The sequence below is a fragment of the Syngnathus leptorhynchus genome, chromosome 1 (assembly GCF_054491065.1).
Source record: "Syngnathus leptorhynchus isolate UIUO chromosome 1, UIUO_Slep, whole genome shotgun sequence".
Lineage (NCBI taxonomy): Eukaryota > Metazoa > Chordata > Actinopteri > Syngnathiformes > Syngnathidae > Syngnathus > Syngnathus leptorhynchus.
Genome location: NC_141195.1, coordinates 16,164,663 through 16,184,282, shown reverse-complemented (window position 1 = coordinate 16,184,282; position 19,620 = coordinate 16,164,663). Strand labels below are relative to the sequence as shown.

Genomic DNA, 19,620 nt, shown 5'->3' with positions numbered 1-19,620 from the left:
AGCTCTTCCAGTAATGTGAATTGTTTTCTCCCCCAATTATAAAATGACTGTGGAGAGAAAGGCTTATCATGATACTTGGAGGGCTTTCATTCATTCTCGTGAGACCCCCCCCCCCCCCCCCCCCGATACCCTTAACATGAAGAAGATTTATTTTCTTATGCAAATACATTCTTATTGAATGTTTTTAAGTCACACAAACAGCCCTTCATCAGTCCATTCGAAGAATTCAAAAATTGGACCAATATAAAATATATGAAATAATGGATGAAATATAATATACATGGGCGGCTGGGTGGGGCACTGGGTAGCACGTCCGCCTCACAGTTGGGAGGGTGCGGGTTCAATTCCATCTCCCTCACTCCCTGTGTGGATTTTGCATCCGCGTGGGTTTTCTCCGGGCACTCCGGTGGCACTCCGGTTTCCTCCCACATCCCAAAACCATGCTTGGTAGGCCGATTGAGCACTCCAAATTGTATATATTTTTTATATATATGATCTTGGCGGAGGAGAAGCATCATTAACATGAAGTCAAGGTGCCTAAAATGGAGCCCGCATATACACACACATATAGACACACACCACACACGCACTAGCAGATTGTCTCAGGGTTAGGGGTTAAAGTTCATGGGTCAGTGTGTGCACATTTCTGAGCGTGTGTGTTTAGGGTTTGAGTCACAGTCACGGGTGAAAGGTCACTTCTTCCTGAATCACTCCCTTCTTCTTCTTCTTGCATTGGGGGCACATGAGTGTGAAGGAGCATATCGGGTGGCGACTCCAGTGTCATGTTAGCTGCATTGTGGAACTTAAATAACATCTGCGTGATTACCACCAGCCATGTTGTTTTTCTTGTACATTTGTCCACGTGTGTTTTTAGAACGTGTGTGTACGAATGTCCGTGTATGTTTTTGAATGTGTGTGGGTTTTGTTTTGTGTGTGTGTGTATGTGTGTGTGTTTGTGTGTGTGTGTGTGTTTGAGCATTTGTGCTTGCATGTTTTTGGGTGCATTTTTGGGTGTGTTTTTTCGTGTTTGTTTGTTTGGTTGGTTGTTTGTGAATGTGCGCACGTGCATGTGATGTGGGACTGTGTGTAGTGTGTGTGCGTCTGTGTGTGTGTGTGTGAGAGAGACAGCACAAGTGTGTATCATCCTTGTCTGCTGCAGTGTCCTACTTTCAATCCCCCTCATCTTCCATACTGTTCAGTGTGTGTGTGTGTGTGTGTGTCTGGGGGGGATTCATCAGCGCAAATTAAGACCAAATACACGACAAGCAGACAGCTCATTAACACACTGACAACTACACACACCTCTCTCTCTCTGTCTATCCTCCCTCCCTTCCTTCCTTCCGTCCTTCCTTCCTTCCTTTCACCTGCTTCCCTCCTTCCAGCCCCTCATATTAGACCGCAAGCTGACACAAACCCCACACCCCTCATCCTCGTCAGTCTTGTTTTTCTGGGTCACACTCAGATGAGGTACACGGAGCTCCTGAGTGTGGAAGACGATGGAATGGTTCATTTTACTGCACTGTGACATCATTGTGTGATGATGTCCTTAAATACACAGACACTTACTGTACACACAAAAATGATACCAGTTTTACATAGAATACAAACAACTTAAAAAAATGGACAGCGTGACTCCTGAAGAAACAAAAGCTATTTTCTGGAACCATAGCAATAATAAAAAAAAACAATAGCAGGGATGAACAATTCACGCTATTTATTCAGTTAAACATAAATATGAAATGAAATAAAAGATTGCACCCCCACCCCTCTTAAAGTCTCACTATTAAAAACAAAACAAAAACATCATGACAGTACTTAGTAAATCTATTGGAACAATCAAAAATCATTCTGGATAATCTTTTCCACCACTTGGTCCTTTGCTGCCTGTGGTTGTAAGAGGACCATAGAAAAAGTTCAATTCTAGACCTTTTGAATGTCCTGCTTGCTAAATTTCCAGATGTATATGTGTTTAAGATCCGCGTAGATGGACTTCCGCCGCCATCCCACAATGCTTTGCTGTACGAGAGTGTAACGGTGGTGGAAGGAAAGCCCATCCTGAGAGATATGATGTTCAGTCCGGACCACCTCTACATCTACCTACTCAGTGACAGACAGGTGTGCATGCACACGCAGGAGCACGTCGTCGCACAACACGTACACGCATCTGACATGTTCAGCCATGTCGCTGTTTCAGGTGAGCAGACTTCCTGTGGAGACATGCGAGCAGTATCACTCTTGTTCGAGCTGTTTATCTTCAGGAGACCCTCACTGTGGATGGTGTGTCCTCTACAACAAGTAAGACTCACACTATGATATCATCTATCTATTTATAAAGGATTTTTCTTCTTGTTATGTCCCCTAAAAGGATTTTTTTTTGAAGTCATCAACAATTTTAAATGCTTCTATAACAGGACTATTCTATAAAAGACCCACAATATGAAAATTCACTCGTGATTGAAATCAATTCAAATGCATTGAGATGGTGAAATATGGATGGATGGATGGATGGATGGATCTCAATATTCAAAAAGACAAAAATGATGTGGATTTGCTGCTAACAACTGACGCTCACTTCTGATTGGCTCGAATATTGTGCCGTGCACGCGCAGGGCATTTATAGAAACATTAATGATGCCACATGGGAGCACACACACACTCTCACACACAGTCGGTGGGCCTCTTTGATGTTGAGAGTCCAGGTGGAGTCATTTCCTCTTTGCTGTAACATCAATCATATTGGCCTTCAGAATTAAAGAGCACTTCTCTGTGCTCATGAAGAAAAGTGTCTGCACTCATTCAGGCTTCACTTGATAATACAACAGTGCAACCTTGCTGATTTGTGTTCTTCTGCAAAACACTCCAGATGTTCTGGAAGAGTAGGAATGAAAATGTAGCATTTCCCCCCTCTGTCTTTCCATCTTCTACCTTCTCTCCAGAAGATATGAAACTACTACAATATACAATGTTGCTACACTATATACTGTATATACTATGAGAAATGAAATGTCAAAGATAATCATGTCATGTGGCCCGTCCAGATGTTCCAGAATGGAGTCATGTGAGAAATGGCAGGAGCCTCTGCACTTCAACACCAAGCTGGACCAGTGTGTCAACATCTCCGTTACCCCCAGCAACATGTCCGTCACCGCCCCTGCAACGCAGGTACGTCCCATCGCAGACATCTAAGATGCGTCGACACTGCCTTGAGCAGTTTGACCTGTTTTTGCGATCCACATGAATGGCATGACAATTTACCTCCGAGCTTGGTCACCAAATAAATTCAACTCGAGGTTAATCTGACAACTATATGTATTGACTATATTATACTATATAGTATATATAACTAAGTGCCAATCCAATGTTAGCATTTTTTCCAATGTTTCCATGAGTTTTTCCTGCTACCATCACTGTAATGGTACTATTTTTAAACATTACAAAATATTTCAGTCAATACTCAGTCAATCAACTTCAGATTCAGCAAATCCTGAAACGTAGACGTGACGTTTTTTTTAAAATGAGGAGCACCGTGATTTGTATTAACACGTAATAGTGCCGATCGATGAGTGTCGATGGACTATCTGCTTCGTCTTGCATCTTGTATGAGAAAGCAAGTCAAAACAATCAGAGTAGTTACTTTGTGGCAATTTAGTGACATAAGAAAAGCGTCTTTGTTTGGACTCTGGGAATTCATAGTGGAATGTACCCCACGTGACTGAACGAGAGTATCGCAATGTTAGCCAATTGTCATGGCAAAATAATGCTATAATGATCAAATCCAATAAAAAATAATCAAAGGTTCAGCCCCATGAGATCTAGCTTTGACTGTATACCAATTGCCACATGTTTAGGTAGAAGGCTGATCAATTCCTTGTGTGTCGATTGATTGGATGATTTGTGTGTGTGTGTGCAGCTCAGTGTACGAGTCCACCACGTTCCCGCGTTGTCCGGGGGGGTGTCCTGCGTCTTTGAGGATATCAGTGAAACCTCGGCCCAAGTGGGGGCCGACGGTCAAGTCACCTGCATGTCGCCCACGCTGAGGGACCTGCCGCCACATTCCTACGGTGACACATGCACACGTGCACACACCCACACAGAGAGAGAGAGAGAGAGAGAGAGAGAGAGAGAGAGAGAGAGAGAGAGAGAGAGAGAGAGAGAGAGAGAGAGAGAGAGAGAGAGAGAGAGAGAGAGAGAGAGAGAGAGAGGATTTCAGTAATCTTGAGTGATGTCCATGACAGCACCTCAAACACACGCAAATACGTACGCAATCGGCTTACACACGCACACACACACACACACACACATAGGCTAATGCAAGGCGTTGTCTTGGCAGGAGAGAAACGAGATGTCCAACTCAGTCTTCGATCCAGCGAGACCACGCGCACCTTCATCAGCACCAATTTCACCTTCTACAACTGCTCCGTGCTCAACTCGTAAGCTCGTCGTCCACTCCTCCTCTTCTTCCCGCTACTTGCAAGATGGCATCTTCACCTCCTGTTTGCAGGTGCACTTCCTGTGTGGGCAGCATGTTTCCGTGTCACTGGTGCAAATATCGTCACATGTGCACCAACAATCTGGAGGACTGCTCCTTTCTGGAGGGACGTGTCAGCACGGCCCAGGTAAGCGCCGTTGACGTGAAATGTCGTCAATTCAACTGTTTCAAGCAGTTTTTGGTTGATCTTGTTCAATCTGAATGTCCAAAAAGATGATTTGATGATGAAAAGATGAATTTTCTACCGCTGATTACTAGAAAATGGTCAAAATCAACCTTTTGCGAGGAGGGTGACGAAAGAAGGGAGTATCATCTTTCTTTTGTGTTTACATAGTCACAAAACACTATTCCGTGAGCTTTGAAAGCTTAGCTGGTGCTCTCTCGTCTTTTTAAATGGCAGGCTTTGAAAGTAAGTAAAATAAGTCTGAAAATAAATATGCCAGCACTACTGGTTAGTAAGTCTCTTTGTGCACTAAGACTGATTGGTGACCATTCCTTTGTATATACATACGACCAGCTCGGTGTGTCCCCAGCTTCTCCATTAAGTCAGCTGGGATAGGCTCTATGCTCACACGCAGCCCTAATGGGGACACTATAGAAAACAGATTGATGTACGAGTGTGTGTGTGTCTTTGTCCCTGCGTGCACACGTGGATACGTGTCCATTTAAAGCATTTCTCCAGAGTCACTGCAGCATGCTGTGCTCAGGTCCGCTTCCTGCGGTGTTTCTGTCAGTCACATTGCAATTAATTACTTTGCCGTAAAGCATTTGTGGAGCTTCATCTCCTCATCGAAAAACGGTGTGTTCACGTGCGCTTTTTGTGCTTTCCGCAGTCAAAGCTTCAATAATTGACAAGGCTCTCACTAAACATGAAATGCCATGAAATGTAAAGTCAGGGTGATCATGACCAAAATGATCTGAACGATGGCATTATCACAAATTGTCAATGAAATGACAACTTAAAAAAAAAGTCCGATTTGAGTTGTGCTTGGAATATAACAGATATAAAATCGATACATGTTGTTTGTTCTCCCGCATCAATCTGATTTCCAACTGTTGGCTACTGATCCTATTGCTAATATTACAAAAAGAATCCAGCAACAGAGCTCAGAGATGTGAAATATAGTATCATTTACTTTTAAATCTATACGAACGTTTGAAATATGATGCCTCGCTAAACCTTTTCATTTCCAACTCACACTTAGACCGCCAGACTGCATTCCTTTCCATTTGTTGCAGGTTGTCAAAAGAAATCAAGATGAAGTCATTTTCACCATTTCCGTGAACTGGGAATTATGAAAAACATGCACCGTCTTTTTGACTGTGTGACTTTCTATCCACAGGGCTGTCCTCAGATCCTTCCCACGTCGGACATTCTTGTGCCAGCTGGTCTCGTTCGTCCAATCACGTTGCGGGCACGCAACCTGCCGCAGCCTCAGTCGGGCCAGAAGAACTACGAGTGCGTGTTCCATATTCAAGGGAAAGTCCAGCGCATCCCGGCGGTGCGCTTCAACTCGTCCTGCATCCAATGTCAGAACACTTCGGTAAGGCTTTACTCAATACTTTTGATTGAAAGTTACTCGATTATTTCAATCCAGAAGCAGCATATTAATCCGAATACGTGCATGTTATCAGACACAAAGATGGACACAATAATACAAGACCTACTTATGGACCTAAATCAAGAGTTAACTTAGCATAGCATACTAAATTTGGTTGGTGCAGCCTGAACTTTTCAAGCTCTCATTCTCTATCCTCGTTGTTCTCTTGGACAACGGGTTGTGTCTGTTCCATTTTGTTGCACCTTGTGGTGCAATGACAATGAAGCTAGTCTGTTGAAATGATCAAGAGTACAGTAATATTTAGGATAATAATTTAGCCTTTTATTCTTAGAATTGATCATTTATTAAAAATGTATTGTATTTTCCTGTAATTAATGAATCAATTGCTATCACACACACACACACACACACACACGCTGCGTAATATGTGTCGACGGGCTGCCAAATTAATCAATAAAGTCGAGACATCTTTTGCACAATGAGGCAAGCAAAAAAAAAAAAGACATTTTTTGGGAGGGGGGGAGGAGATTACGCCAAGATGCCAGTTGTGCCGCGGCATCAATATCTTCCCCTCACAAGCCCTACTGACTTGAAAACGTTACAGTAAAACGCCACACATCCCCCACACTCTTGCCTCTGACTGAGACTTCTCAGCACAGTGACCTTCACTTGTCCTTGTTTCAGCAAACCAGCATAGTATAAATGAGTGGTGTGTTTGTGTGTGTGTGTTGAAACAAAGAGGAAATGGTGCATTAGTTCAATAAAACCAAAAGACACTGACATTGCCAGCATATTCAACATAAACAACATTTGTTTTTAAAGTAGCCCATTATATGTTTGTATTGCTTGTTGAGTTTTTTCCGAGGGAAATTTATTCACATTTTGTGGGCAATTTTCTTGTCAATGTCCTGTCAATTGATCTCGAACCAAATCGTTAAATAGGTGTATTTTTGTTGAACCGTTTGTGAGATTGATTTGAAATCACTTGTATTTATTTCGTAGCAACAACCGCAAGTCCTGATTGGAGATAACTCATCGCTTGGTCTCTAATAACAAGTCTCATGAGAATGCGAGTGTGAGTGCACGTGTGCTGATTCTGTTGGATGGGCTCAGCTGGATGATTTTGATGCTAATGGAAGCATTAGGCACACGCGCACACACAGAATCATTGCACAAAGAGATGGATTGAAATGAGAAAATATCTCCATCACAACAACGGAACAAAAAAAACAGGAAGTAGAACGCAGAGTCAATCATTTGATGCTGGTTGAAATGAGATCGAGCAAGGTAAGGTGCGCATTCTAATAGTTCCATGTGAAAAAGGTGGACCACACTGCAAAATTCCTGGCCTTGGAGCTCCCACTGGATGGTGAAACTGTGGTTGGCACACCTGCCACATTGTAGATAAGTTCTGGGTTTGAATCTTGTGCTTGACTGGATTTTTCCTCCCACATTCCGGAAACATGCTAGCGTGTTAACTTCAATTAGGTCACTAAATGAAATGCAAGCCTGACATGAACATTCTTGTGCTGCGTAGTACTGGTACGAGGGAACCGAATCAGCTGACCTTCCGGTGGACTTCAACATTGTCTGGGATGGAGACTTCTTCATCGACAAGCCGGCGTCCATGAAAGGTAATGTGACGGTTGACGTTCCAAATCTGTCCGCTCTGTCGACGTCGATCCGTTTTCTCGTATCCACAAATGACTTGTTTTGTTAAAAATCACCAAGAAACATTAACTTTGTTTCCATTATGTGTGCAATACGCTTGCTGGCAAGAAATGATATTTGACTGCCTAATTTGGTTATCTGGCTGCTTTACTTTTACCGTCCTTGTGTTTCAGTCATAAAAAGCAAATGTCTCACTCACTCCTCCTGAACAATTTGTCCCCCTTCTGCTTCAGCGTTGCTGTACAAGTGCGAGGCTCAACGCTCCAGCTGCGGGCAGTGCCTGAAAGCGCCGACCGCCTTCCAATGCGGCTGGTGCGCCGAAAGCAGGAAGTGCGTGCTGCGTCAGCACTGCGCGGCGCCCGAACATAGCTGGATGCACCACGGACGCCACAACTTGCGCTGCAGCCACCCGCGCATCAACAAGGTAGGAGCGCCCACGCGCCGCCGAGGCAGCGTACCCGCACCCGCCCCTCCGTTAAACCTTGCGTCCCGCAGATCTCTCCGCTGACAGGACCTCGCGAGGGAGGGACTCGAGTGACGATCGAGGGGGAAAACCTGGGTCTTCAAGTGAAGGAGATCACGCATGTGCAAGTGGCCGGCGTTCGCTGTAACCCCGTCCCCTCGCTGTACATCAGCGCAGAGAGGTCAGTGTGAACCAAACAAGCACATCTATTGGCGTGTGCTGACCATCGTTTTTGTGAAGTCGACATGTGACTGACATGTATTTGGCGTGTAGTTGACGTTTAGTAGATGCGCACAGTGGATCGTGATTGAGTCAATAACGAATTTCTGCGACGAATTAAAGCTCTGCTGAAATCTCAATCGTCTACTCCAAACCAAAAGTCCGCAAATGATTGTCCCAAACCATTTGAATAGTATTCAAAACTCCTGCTTGAATGCCTTCTGCCTTTCACCACAGAAGTTTGATTCCGCCAACAAATAGTTTCATGAATTAGCAATCAAATAGTTTGATGAGTTTTTGGCAAATTTATGGACAACAGTAATCGATTGCTGTCTCAATCAAAGGGACACTACAATAAAATAGATATACATACTGGGGACGGTATGTTGCCATGAATCTAAAAATCTTTCGAGGCTATTTTGCCAAGTTACAGGAAATCACGAATTGGTAAAAAAAATAAATAAAAAAAAATCCCCGGGATATGACATGATAGGACATGATTCACGCTTTCGTTTAAAGCAGGACAGGACGTGCGTCATATCCTTCCAGCGATGCGGCAGGCAGCCAATCATATTCCAGCAGAGTGTGTCCTGCCTATTGGAAGTCATCATGCTGACATTTGATGGACATGCAGTTCACACGTACTCACTAAGTGGTTGACACGTAACTGGCAAATAGTCAGCATGTAGCAGACATATTGCTAACATGACCTCTCACGTGTATTCAGTCAGCAAATGACACGATGTGACTGACATGTACTTGCTATTCGAGTATTCATTGTGTTAATGGACACGGAATCAAAATCGATGCTTGACAAGTCTTTCTCAAAGTTTTTTTTTTTTTCTGAGAACAAACAACTTTTTTGTCATACACGCAGGGTGGTGTGTGACATGGCCGAGGCGCTGCTGCCTCACTCTCCCGGCGGTGCAGTGGAGTTGTGTATCGGCGTGTGCAGCGCTGAGTATCGCACCATGTCCACGCAAGCCTATGCCTTCGTGGTGAGACTTTGTTCATGTCCTCACGTATGCTCATTGTTGTCACGAGTGCCAAGCTAATTCTAAGCAAATTTTCTCTCACTCACTCACTCACTCACTCACTCACTCACTCACTCACTCACTCACTCACTCACTCACTCACTCACAGAGTCCCAGTTTGAACAACGTTCGTCCAGAGAGAGGTCCAGTTTCCGGGGGAACCAGATTGACAGTGGCAGGTCGAAACCTAGACGCCGGCAGCAGTGTGTCGGTCTTCATCGACAAAGACGAGTGTCTGTTTGTCAAGTAAGTCATAAAAAAACAGAAATCATTCCTCACAGCAACTGCAGTCAAAAGATGAACACTCTTCCTTTTCCTTCATTCATCCAGACGCATCAATCGGGAGGTGGTCTGCATCACTCCCGCCTCGCCATCCGGAGTCGGCCCCGCCTTTATCCGACTGATGATCGACAAGGCAGAAGTGACCAGCTCCGAGATCAAATACACATACACGGAGGACCCAACCATCACCGCCATAGAACCCAATTGGTCCATCCTCAAGTAGGCCTTTGCCCACTTTCACTGTCCACCATTTACAGGGCGGATTTTTAACACCCTATGTGTGTGTTTGTGTGTGTGCACAGTGGTAGCACAGTGATCACAGTAACGGGAACCAACCTGCTCACCATCCAGGAACCCAAAGTCAGAGCCAAATATGGCGGAGTTGAGACCAACAACGTAAGACCACTCAAATCTAAAATTGAAATGACATCACATGGTTAACACCAAGGTTATACCATCCTGCATCTCCTCAGTTCTGCACGGCGGTCAACGACAGCGTCATGACGTGTTTGGCGCCTGGACTGGTGTACGGCAAGCCCAACCCGCCAGAGGGGGCGCTGCATGCCGATGAGTTTGGCTTCATCTTGGATCAGGTGATGTGTGTGACGTGACACAACCTTGCACCGACGCCAAGAAACATCTCTTCTGCACATTAAAATGGACATAGCATGGAAAATTGACTAAGATTGGGGTCACGGGTTGCCAATCTGGCAAAAGTCGGCCTTGCCATTGGCCCAGCAGTGTGTGGGGTGGCGGACTGCAGATTCACACTTTAAAAAGTCTTTTTAGAGTTGTATTTCTCCTACAATTCAACTTAAGCGAAGGTAAATCAATATTGTTATTCATTCATTGTGTTGATATCTCGACTGGTAGGTGTCATCCGTGCTGGTGCTTAACTCCACCTTCACGCATTACCCCAACCCGACTTTCGACGCCCTGGGCATCTCAGGAATCCTGGAGGTCAAGCCAGGGTCCCCCATCATCCTCAAGGTGAGACGCAACCGCACAGAAAGTCACAAGATGTGTGAACCGCGTTTGTGTGCAGGGTAAGAACCTGGTCCCGGCCGCGCCCGGCAACAACCGTCTCAATTACACCGTTTTGATTGGCGAGTCTCCGTGCTTGTTGACGGTCTCCGAACATCAGCTGCTTTGTGATTCGCCCGAGTTGACCGGAGAGCAACGCGTGATGGTGAGCTAGGTCTCCACAAACCACAGCCACATGATTTAACTTATAAATCCATGTTCAGGGAATAAATAAGAAGATAAATCTATCTTTTTTTTATCCATCTATTGTTACCCCACAATTATTTATTGATCCCAACCAATTCTTCTTCCAAATATTCATGAAATTGATGAATTTGTTTTCCACATTTCCCCAATTCCTAGTTTCCATGAATACTATATGAAAAGGAATAAAATTTCCTTCCAAAATTTAATTCACCTGTGCGTATTTTGCATCTTATTCAACTGGATCAAACCATTCCAACGTCAAACTTTTTCACAGACCCCCAAATTCCAACCAATATTCTTAGACCTAGTGACATTTACCACCTCCTTTTGCATTTAAAAAAAAATCGAATTATGAGCTCCAATATTTTACACATCAACCTCTTTCCACGTTACTTGACAGACTGAAACCATTCCAACTTCAAATTTCACACATTATAGTTCAACAATTAAGTCGATTCTACAGCATTTCAGTCCATCGGCAGTCTGCCTGAAGCTCCAGCTGTAATTTCCCATAGATCCTGGTGGGAGGTTTGGAGTTCTCCCCGGGAACACTCCACATTTATTCAGACAGCGCCCTCACGCTGCCCGCCATCATTGGCATCGGCGCGGGCGGTGGCGTGCTGCTGATAGCCATCATCGCCGTGCTGATCGCCTACAAGCGAAAGACGCGGGACGCTGACCGCACACTAAAGCGTCTTCAACTCCAAATGGACAACCTGGAGAGCAGGGTGGCTCTTGAGTGCAAAGAAGGTTCGCACGCCACACCCACAACCAATAGTGTGTGTCTGTGTGTATTTCACATTCATCTGTGTGTTTGGGGTTGTGTAGCCTTTGCTGAGCTGCAGACCGATATTCAGGAACTGACTAACGATATGGACGGAGTGAAGATTCCCTTCTTGGAATATCGCACTTACACCATGAGAGTCATGTTCCCAGGAATAGAAGAGCATCCAGTTCTCAAGGAGTTGGACGTATGTCTCACGCACACACCCACACGGATGAGCTAGTTGACAAAAATACAATTTGTTGTCAATTTTGTGATTTGTAATTTGTATGGTTGTGTGTATTTCAGTCACCGGCCAACGTGGAGAAAGCCCTCCGACTCTTCAGTCAGCTTCTCAACAACAAAATGTTCCTGTTGACCTTCATACACACGCTGGAGGCTCAGAGGTCGTTCTCCATGCGGGACCGCGGGAACGTGGCCTCGCTGCTGATGGCCACGCTACAGGTACCGGTGCCTCGTTGCTAAATGGTCTATAACTCTTTCAAAGACACCGCGGTTTCTCAAAGGGCAATGGTACTTCTGCCGTGGGGCCTAGCTAGCATGCAAAGCTAATACAGCATTTTGAACATGGGGCTCCCACCGTGTTTGCTATGCTAACGGGCGTGGCTTTGCATCAGGGTCGCATGGAGTACGCCACGGTGGTGCTCAAACAGCTGTTGGCAGACCTTATCGAGAAAAACCTGGAGAACCGTAACCACCCCAAACTGTTGCTGAGGAGGTCAGTAGGCGACTAGGGTCATGTGTGGGCTTCTGCTCTAACCCTCCGTTTGACCCTTTAATGCTGTGTTGCAGGACAGAGTCTGTGGCTGAGAAGATGCTGACCAACTGGTTCACTTTCCTCCTGTATCGCTTCCTCAAGGTGATTGCTGGTGTTTAATTGTGTGCGGGGAGCCAACACGCTAACTAGCTAATAGAGCCTTCTAGTCAACCAGAGCTTGGCAGAATTCACAACACTTACCATGCGAATGACAGGATTTGCTGTACTTTCTTTGTCCCAAGTGAATTTTGAACATGTTCGAAGTTTCCTTGCGACAAGAAAAAAAAAAAACACTACACCACTAAAACGTTTGGCGAAGATTTACACCCTTGCACGAACCGTGATGTGAATGCACATGATACGATTCCGTACAATTCACTACCATTACACTGTGCAAACCAAAAGAGTCTATTGGACTGGTCACTAATCGCTAATATCACCTAAAACGTGTTTTTCCCCTGTCATCGCCAGGAGTGTGCTGGCGAGCCTCTGTTTATGCTGTACTGTGCCATCAAGCAGCAGATGGAGAAAGGGCCCATCGACGCCATTACGGGCGAAGCGCGTTATTCCCTCAGTGAAGACAAACTCATCAGGCAGCAGATTGACTACAAGCAGCTGGTAATGCACACATGCATATGTTTCTTTATGCACATTGGTACGCACGCCTCTCTCCAATGACCATGTCATCTCCCTTTAGACATTGACGTGCATCCCTCCGGAGGGTGAGGCGGGCACGGAGGTGCCGGTCAAAGTGCTGAACTGCGATACAGTGACGCAGGTCAAAGACAAGTTGCTGGATGCTGTCTACAAGGGGATCCCCTTCTCGCAGCGACCGCAGGCCGACGATATGGACCTCGGTAATGCTTCTTTTCCTTAGGAATTGGCATATGCATGTATTGACATTCTTTGCCATACATCTGATGATGATATGATTGTGTACGGTTATGATACAATGAACTGATTACCATAATATTCACTCCAATTACAACATACATATTATTTCCCTAAAATTTGCTACGATGTACGACGGCGATGATATCTTTTACAAATTCCGACGTGATTTTCTACAATTACAAAGCAATTCACTTCAATTATGATGTGATTCACCCCAGACTGTAATACCATCCACTCCGATTACAATACAGTTTGTTCCAATGATGATAGAAGTCACTTTGATTACATTATCATTCACGATTGTGATATTATTGACTGCAATTTCAGTTACGACTCCATGTTAATATCTTCACGTGTTTTGTGCGTGTTCAGAGTGGCGTCAAGGTCGTCTGACGAGGATAATCCTACAGGACGAAGACGTGACCACAAAGATTGAAAGCGACTGGAAGCGACTCAACACACTTGCTCACTATCAGGTGCCTTGTTCTCTCCTTCGCCTGTCAGGTGACCAGGAAGTGGCGTGCAGACACTCACCTCAATGCTAATGTGTTGCTAGGTAACAGACGGCTCCCTGGTGGCGCTGGTCCAGAAGCAGGTTTCTGCTTATAACATTGCCAATAGCTTCACTTTCACCAGATCCCTCAGCAGATATGGTACACACACACACACACACACACATACACAAAATCATGATACGACATCACACATATTGTTTATATTAGTTTATATTCTAATAGATCACACATATTAGGCGATATTAGCGAGTTATTGTCTTAGCAACCTGTCCACCTAGCTCCTGTAGTTGGCTTTAGATTTTATTCGCTAGCTCGGTCATTGAATCATACTATCATTGCAGTGAATTGTATTATAATTGTAGTGAATTGTATTGAATTCCATCCTAATTAGAGTAAATCATATAACAATTGAAGTACCGTATATTCCGGACTATAAGACGCTGCTTTTTGTACAAACTTTGAAACCTTGTAGGCCAGTGCAGCTTATCCATTGATTTTTCATGATTTTTATGATATTGTATGATTTGTGCATATTCTATTATATATGGAAAGTAAACATTAAAACACCTGCGGCTTATATATGAACAAAACTGAATTTTCCCCTAATTTTAGCTGGTGTGACTAGTATTCGAGTGTGGCATAAAGTCCACAAATTAGGGTAATTGTGTCACAATTACTAAATTGTATCATAATCAGAGTGAAATATATCAGAACCATAATAAACATAGTTTTAGAATTGTAGTTCTACTTATGCAGTGTCCCCAATTGAAGATAATAACCTACAAGAGATACATACATTATGTGGGCAAGTCACTAAGTCACTAACTAACTTCCACACACAACCACACATACAAACTAACAGCTTGTTGTACTCTTTATGTAGAATCGCTACTGCGCACTTCCAGTAGTCCTGACAGTCTGAGGTCCAGAGCGCCCATGATCACACCAGACCAGGAGACAGGTAGGTGCCATTTTGTTTAATAACCAGTGATCGAGGATAAATGTGCATATAGCATATTGTAGGTATAGTCAATGCACGTCTTTCATGGTTACCGATACAAAGCACCGATACCACGAGTACTTTTGATACATAACACAAAAAAAATAAACAATGACAAATACTTTTAAAGAGTATTCCCAAATAACAATTTTCCTTGAAATTCTATAAAGTTAATGATTTCTCAATTCTACTTTTTGCTGGTAAATGGTCATTAGTACCGATAGCTTGAAATAATGTTGGTATCTGCACCAATAACACCCTGATATCGGTACTCGCCCATCTCTAGTGATAACGTTGAATCCGTGTGTTTCAGGAACTAAACTATGGCACTTGGTCAAGAACCATGAGCACAGTGACCAGCGTGAAGGAGATCGTGGCAGCAAGATGGTGTCCGAAATCTACCTGACACGCCTGCTGGCCACTAAGGTGTCATACAAACACCTGACATTTGAAGGACATTGCAAATTTCTGTGCGTTTTATTGTAGAGTTTGATCATGAACAAGGATGTATTTTGCTGATATTGCCACCAGGGGACATTGCAGAAGTTTGTGGATGACCTGTTCGAAACAGTCTTCAGCACCGCCCATCGAGGGTCCGCTCTGCCGCTGGCCATCAAATACATGTTTGACTTTCTGGACGAGCAGGCTGATAAACGACAGATCAGCGACCCGGATGTGCGACACACCTGGAAGAGCAACTGGTAGGAGTCCAAGCTTGTCTTTTCTTTCCATTCCCATATCATTTACTAGAATTAGGATACGGTTGGCTACAATTATGTTCATATTCACTATGATTATACAGAAACACGGTTCACTTCAGTTATGTTGCAATTACAATACAACTACAGTAGGATTTACTTGGATTATGTCAACAGCAAATGTTCATCAGAGATGGCTTATGTGTCCCCCCAAATATAAAAAAAAAGTCTTTACTTTTTTCCTAGCATATCAGATTTGAAAAGCTTCAGAAAATGGGGGGATGCAGAACTTTGAACTATAAAAGCTTGTTTAATGCGCGTTGTAATGTATAGCGCTAATGTTTTAGAAAAAAATCCACCTGTTGCTGAACCTAACCCTTATTTCATAAATAATACTCAATAAATTTCGATATTACATTATATGTTTTTAATATATTATTATTAATAATAGTAGTACTAGTAAGAATACCTTATCTGATAGAGAAACAACGATGGCAGCGGGAAAAAAAAAATCATCTTGAAAATTTACTTGCATGGCTGATTACATTTTTTTGTAAAAATGTATTGGTCGTTGTCATTATACAATTTGCCCGATTAAGATACGATTCACTCCAGAGGCTGTATGATTCACTCGGATGATAATTCACTAGGATTACCATACAATTCACTCTGATGATGATGATGATGATGATGATGATACAATTCACTCATCACTGATTTATAAATATCCAATATTGTCTTACAATTTAGTTAAAAATATACAAGATCTGACATTTTATTTAGGGCAATTAGGATACGATGTGGTTGGAGTATGCAAGCTGTAACAGTTTGCTGTCTGTGTCTCCAGTCTTCCTCTCAGGTTCTGGGTCAACGTCATCAAGAATCCACAGTTTGTTTTCGACATCCACAAAAGTAGCATCACTGACGCTTGCCTGTCAGTCGTGGCTCAGACCTTCATGGACTCGTGCTCTACATCTGAACACCGACTTGGAAAAGACTCACCGTCCAACAAGCTGCTCTACGCGAAAGACATCCCCAACTATAAGAGTTGGGTGGAGAGGTAGCTCACACACTCACGAGCTAGTGGAGTTCAATAATTCACTATAACCTAAGATGCTAACTAGCACATTGCTAAATGCCCAGCAAGTGTGGCTAAGGCTTTTATCGTGCATCTCGCAGGTACTACAGAGACATTGCCAAAATGCCAAGCATCAGCGACCAGGACATGGATGCCTACCTGGTGGAGCAGTCACGTCTTCACGGCAATGAGTTTAACACGCTCAGCGCACTCAGTGAGCTTTACTTCTATATCAACAAGTACAAGGAGGAGGTGAGTTCATAACAATAGGTTGCTTACTAATTCAATGGAAATTCACACCAAATGTTCCAGTCATATGATGATGATGATGATGATAACGATGACGCAGGTTCTGACTGCGCTGGACCGCGACGCCTACTGCCGCAAACACAAACTGCGCCACAAACTGGAACAAGCCATCAACTTGATGTCTGGAAGCTGAGTAGGCAAATCAAGATGCCTGCTAACTGAGGGAGGGGGGGTCTGATTTATTTTATTTTATTTTTCTGAACTGCACCAATCAATCAATGAATTTGCTATTTATTTGCTAAGCGACGGGCTGGGACCCATATGTGGAATTATCTTCGAGAGCGAAACGGGGCTACGGACCTCGACACCGTGTAAATAACCACAGCCGGGAAAATTAGCTACCGGGAAGTGAACACCCGATCACGCCGCGCCTGCTGACCGACCACAGCTGTGTCCCCTCATCCCTCATTGGTCAGCCACGTTGACGTTCGATTGGCTGGGAGAACTCTTTAGTGTTTACTACCCCACCCTCTGACGACTCTGGACTGTACCAACTTGCGGAACATTCCGGCGCCAGCCTCGCCCTTTTTCCAGAACGCCATGATGCCAATACTTTGCCCAGCGAACAGTGCCATGTAAAGACCGGAACTTAGACCAGAACAAAAATTGGAAAAGACTCGAACCAGAGCCGAGATCAAAGATCGAAGCTGGAATGGACTCAATTCATTGACCTTGTAAAGTAGAATCAAAAAGACAAAACAATGACGTTTACACTTGGCATGTGGGGAAGCTCCTGATTGGCTCTTCACCAGGAGAAGGAAGGAAAGCCACTACTGGACCAACGCCACTGTGTGCATGTGTGTATTGTGGTTTGTATGTGTGTGTGTGCGTGTGTGCGTGCGTGCGTATGTGTGGGAGGAAGCAAAAGACTGAAAATGATCGTTCAAGATGTCGGGTCAGGTCTTATTCCTTAACTCAGTAGGCTGAAAGTGTTAGCAAGTACGTTTGGGCCAGTTTCAAATACAGAAACCTACAGCCCGAAAATTCGAGTTCACGATGGATGAGATTTAATAACTGAAATCAATATGTTGTTTGTGCTGTTGGATCAAGTCTCATTTCAGAAATCAACAATCTGAAAACGTTAGTGCTGTTGGTTCAGGTCTAATTCCTGAAATCTCCTGCATGAAAATGCTGGTTTATTTTGTTGGGTCAAGTGACATCTAATTGAAATCAGCAGACTTGAAAATGTTAGTTTATTCTGAAAACGCTAATGGGGTGGCTGTGGGGTCAGGTCTACTTACTGAAATCACATGCACACAAGGGTATTTATTGATAAACTTTTATTTAAATTATTGTTTACACATTATTTATTATTGGTGCCAACCAACCAGGTGTTGATGACATTGTTGTCGATGATATGGACGTTTCACGGGATGTTGGTCAGACACGCTTATTCTTGTTGCCGTGCAAATGTTCTATCGGCGGGGGACGTGTTTCGTGACTCATTTCTGACCCCGAGAAGAGCGTCCGGTCGGCATCACGTCAGGAAACAACCACAAAAAGCGGTCGACTCTGCCTGGACAATACACTTGATGACCAGTAGGATTTTCCATGATGTCATCAGAAGAAGAAGAAAAAAAAGAAAAACATGTTTATTTGTGAAAACATGTTTGATAGCATTGCCTTGTTTGATTTTTACTTTGAAATGTAACCATGAACACCATGTCCATGTAATAGCCTGTGTCTTTTTTCTACATCGCCATTGCCTTTGTTTGAACTTTGTGACATCATTACTAAAGTGTAAACTACACCTGACTCTGCCTATAAATTAGAAGTTGGCAACTTTGCTTTCTAACGCTCAATATGGTTAGGTTAGTTACACACCAGCAGTCCAGCAAGTAGTGCCACTACAAAATAATCCATTTTCATCACATCACTTAAAGAGGTTCTTTTTTTCAATAAAATCATGTTACACCGTATGAGTATGATCAATAGTAGGAGTAATAACTAATTTGGCCCTAAAACTTTCACAGAATAATCATGTGACCACAGGGCAATGGGAAAATCTTGAACCTAACACGCTAGCGAATGAAAGACTCTCCGCCCCTGCCCTCACAAACAAGGAAGCACTGATTGGATTGGAGCAGAATGATTACTTGTGAATTTCTTAATGTTTTTGTGTTAAATTAAATACATCTTTAAAAATGTAAATGTAACAAAATACTTTAGGGCAGTGTTATGCAAACGTTTTCCATTGAAGGCCAGGTTTGGTGAGGTGAGGTGACAATTTTTGGGGGCTGACCATTCAGCTTCCAATTGCTTTCATTTTTTTATGGGGTTCTTTACACGTTTCATCTGGTAAGTACCTCTTGATATTGGATTCCTTGAAAACAGCCATAGTCTTTCCAAATTGGGCAGACCATTGTTTCGTAATTCAGTGAGGGGGGAAAAGGCCAATTTCCACTAGTCCCGGAAGCAACGACCTTCTCTTTCAACTTTCCTTTTCTTCACGACTGTCTCCAATCTAGAAATGGGCTGGAAAGGGTCAACAACGAGCGAGGGGTGCGTCAAGAAATTCACTTTTGATGCCAAACACGACTGAGTGGTGTGCTCAGAGAGGCAGCACATAGTTCCGATAGCACCCGAGATCTCGGATGTCGACGTCACCATCATCCTCCCAACGGAACAAATCTGT

At 43.7% G+C, this 19,620-nt stretch overlaps 1 protein-coding gene across 1 annotated transcript in view; it reads left to right on the top strand.

Annotated features, from left to right (window-relative positions):
- Positions 1-18,962, top strand: part of plxna3 (plexin A3) — a 32,000-nt gene extending 13,038 nt beyond the window's left edge. Inside the window, exons 7-38 of the mRNA XM_085912092.1 lie at positions 1,975-2,115; positions 2,195-2,295; positions 3,039-3,162; positions 3,911-4,061; positions 4,331-4,430; positions 4,502-4,616; positions 5,833-6,033; positions 7,589-7,685; positions 7,956-8,146; positions 8,218-8,366; positions 9,282-9,402; positions 9,548-9,684; positions 9,769-9,939; positions 10,023-10,116; positions 10,194-10,313; positions 10,594-10,710; positions 10,766-10,909; positions 11,466-11,700; positions 11,779-11,921; positions 12,023-12,178; positions 12,352-12,452; positions 12,527-12,593; positions 12,963-13,109; positions 13,189-13,348; positions 13,758-13,861; positions 13,942-14,038; positions 14,784-14,861; positions 15,214-15,326; positions 15,432-15,601; positions 16,446-16,658; positions 16,778-16,928; positions 17,026-18,962. Coding sequence (XP_085768218.1) covers positions 1,975-2,115; positions 2,195-2,295; positions 3,039-3,162; positions 3,911-4,061; positions 4,331-4,430; positions 4,502-4,616; positions 5,833-6,033; positions 7,589-7,685; positions 7,956-8,146; positions 8,218-8,366; positions 9,282-9,402; positions 9,548-9,684; positions 9,769-9,939; positions 10,023-10,116; positions 10,194-10,313; positions 10,594-10,710; positions 10,766-10,909; positions 11,466-11,700; positions 11,779-11,921; positions 12,023-12,178; positions 12,352-12,452; positions 12,527-12,593; positions 12,963-13,109; positions 13,189-13,348; positions 13,758-13,861; positions 13,942-14,038; positions 14,784-14,861; positions 15,214-15,326; positions 15,432-15,601; positions 16,446-16,658; positions 16,778-16,928; positions 17,026-17,118 — 4,302 coding nt within the window. The 3' untranslated portion in view covers positions 17,119-18,962. The remainder of the gene's footprint in view (positions 1-1,974; positions 2,116-2,194; positions 2,296-3,038; positions 3,163-3,910; positions 4,062-4,330; positions 4,431-4,501; positions 4,617-5,832; positions 6,034-7,588; positions 7,686-7,955; positions 8,147-8,217; positions 8,367-9,281; positions 9,403-9,547; positions 9,685-9,768; positions 9,940-10,022; positions 10,117-10,193; positions 10,314-10,593; positions 10,711-10,765; positions 10,910-11,465; positions 11,701-11,778; positions 11,922-12,022; positions 12,179-12,351; positions 12,453-12,526; positions 12,594-12,962; positions 13,110-13,188; positions 13,349-13,757; positions 13,862-13,941; positions 14,039-14,783; positions 14,862-15,213; positions 15,327-15,431; positions 15,602-16,445; positions 16,659-16,777; positions 16,929-17,025) is intronic.
- Positions 18,963-19,620: the final 658 nt, after the last annotated feature.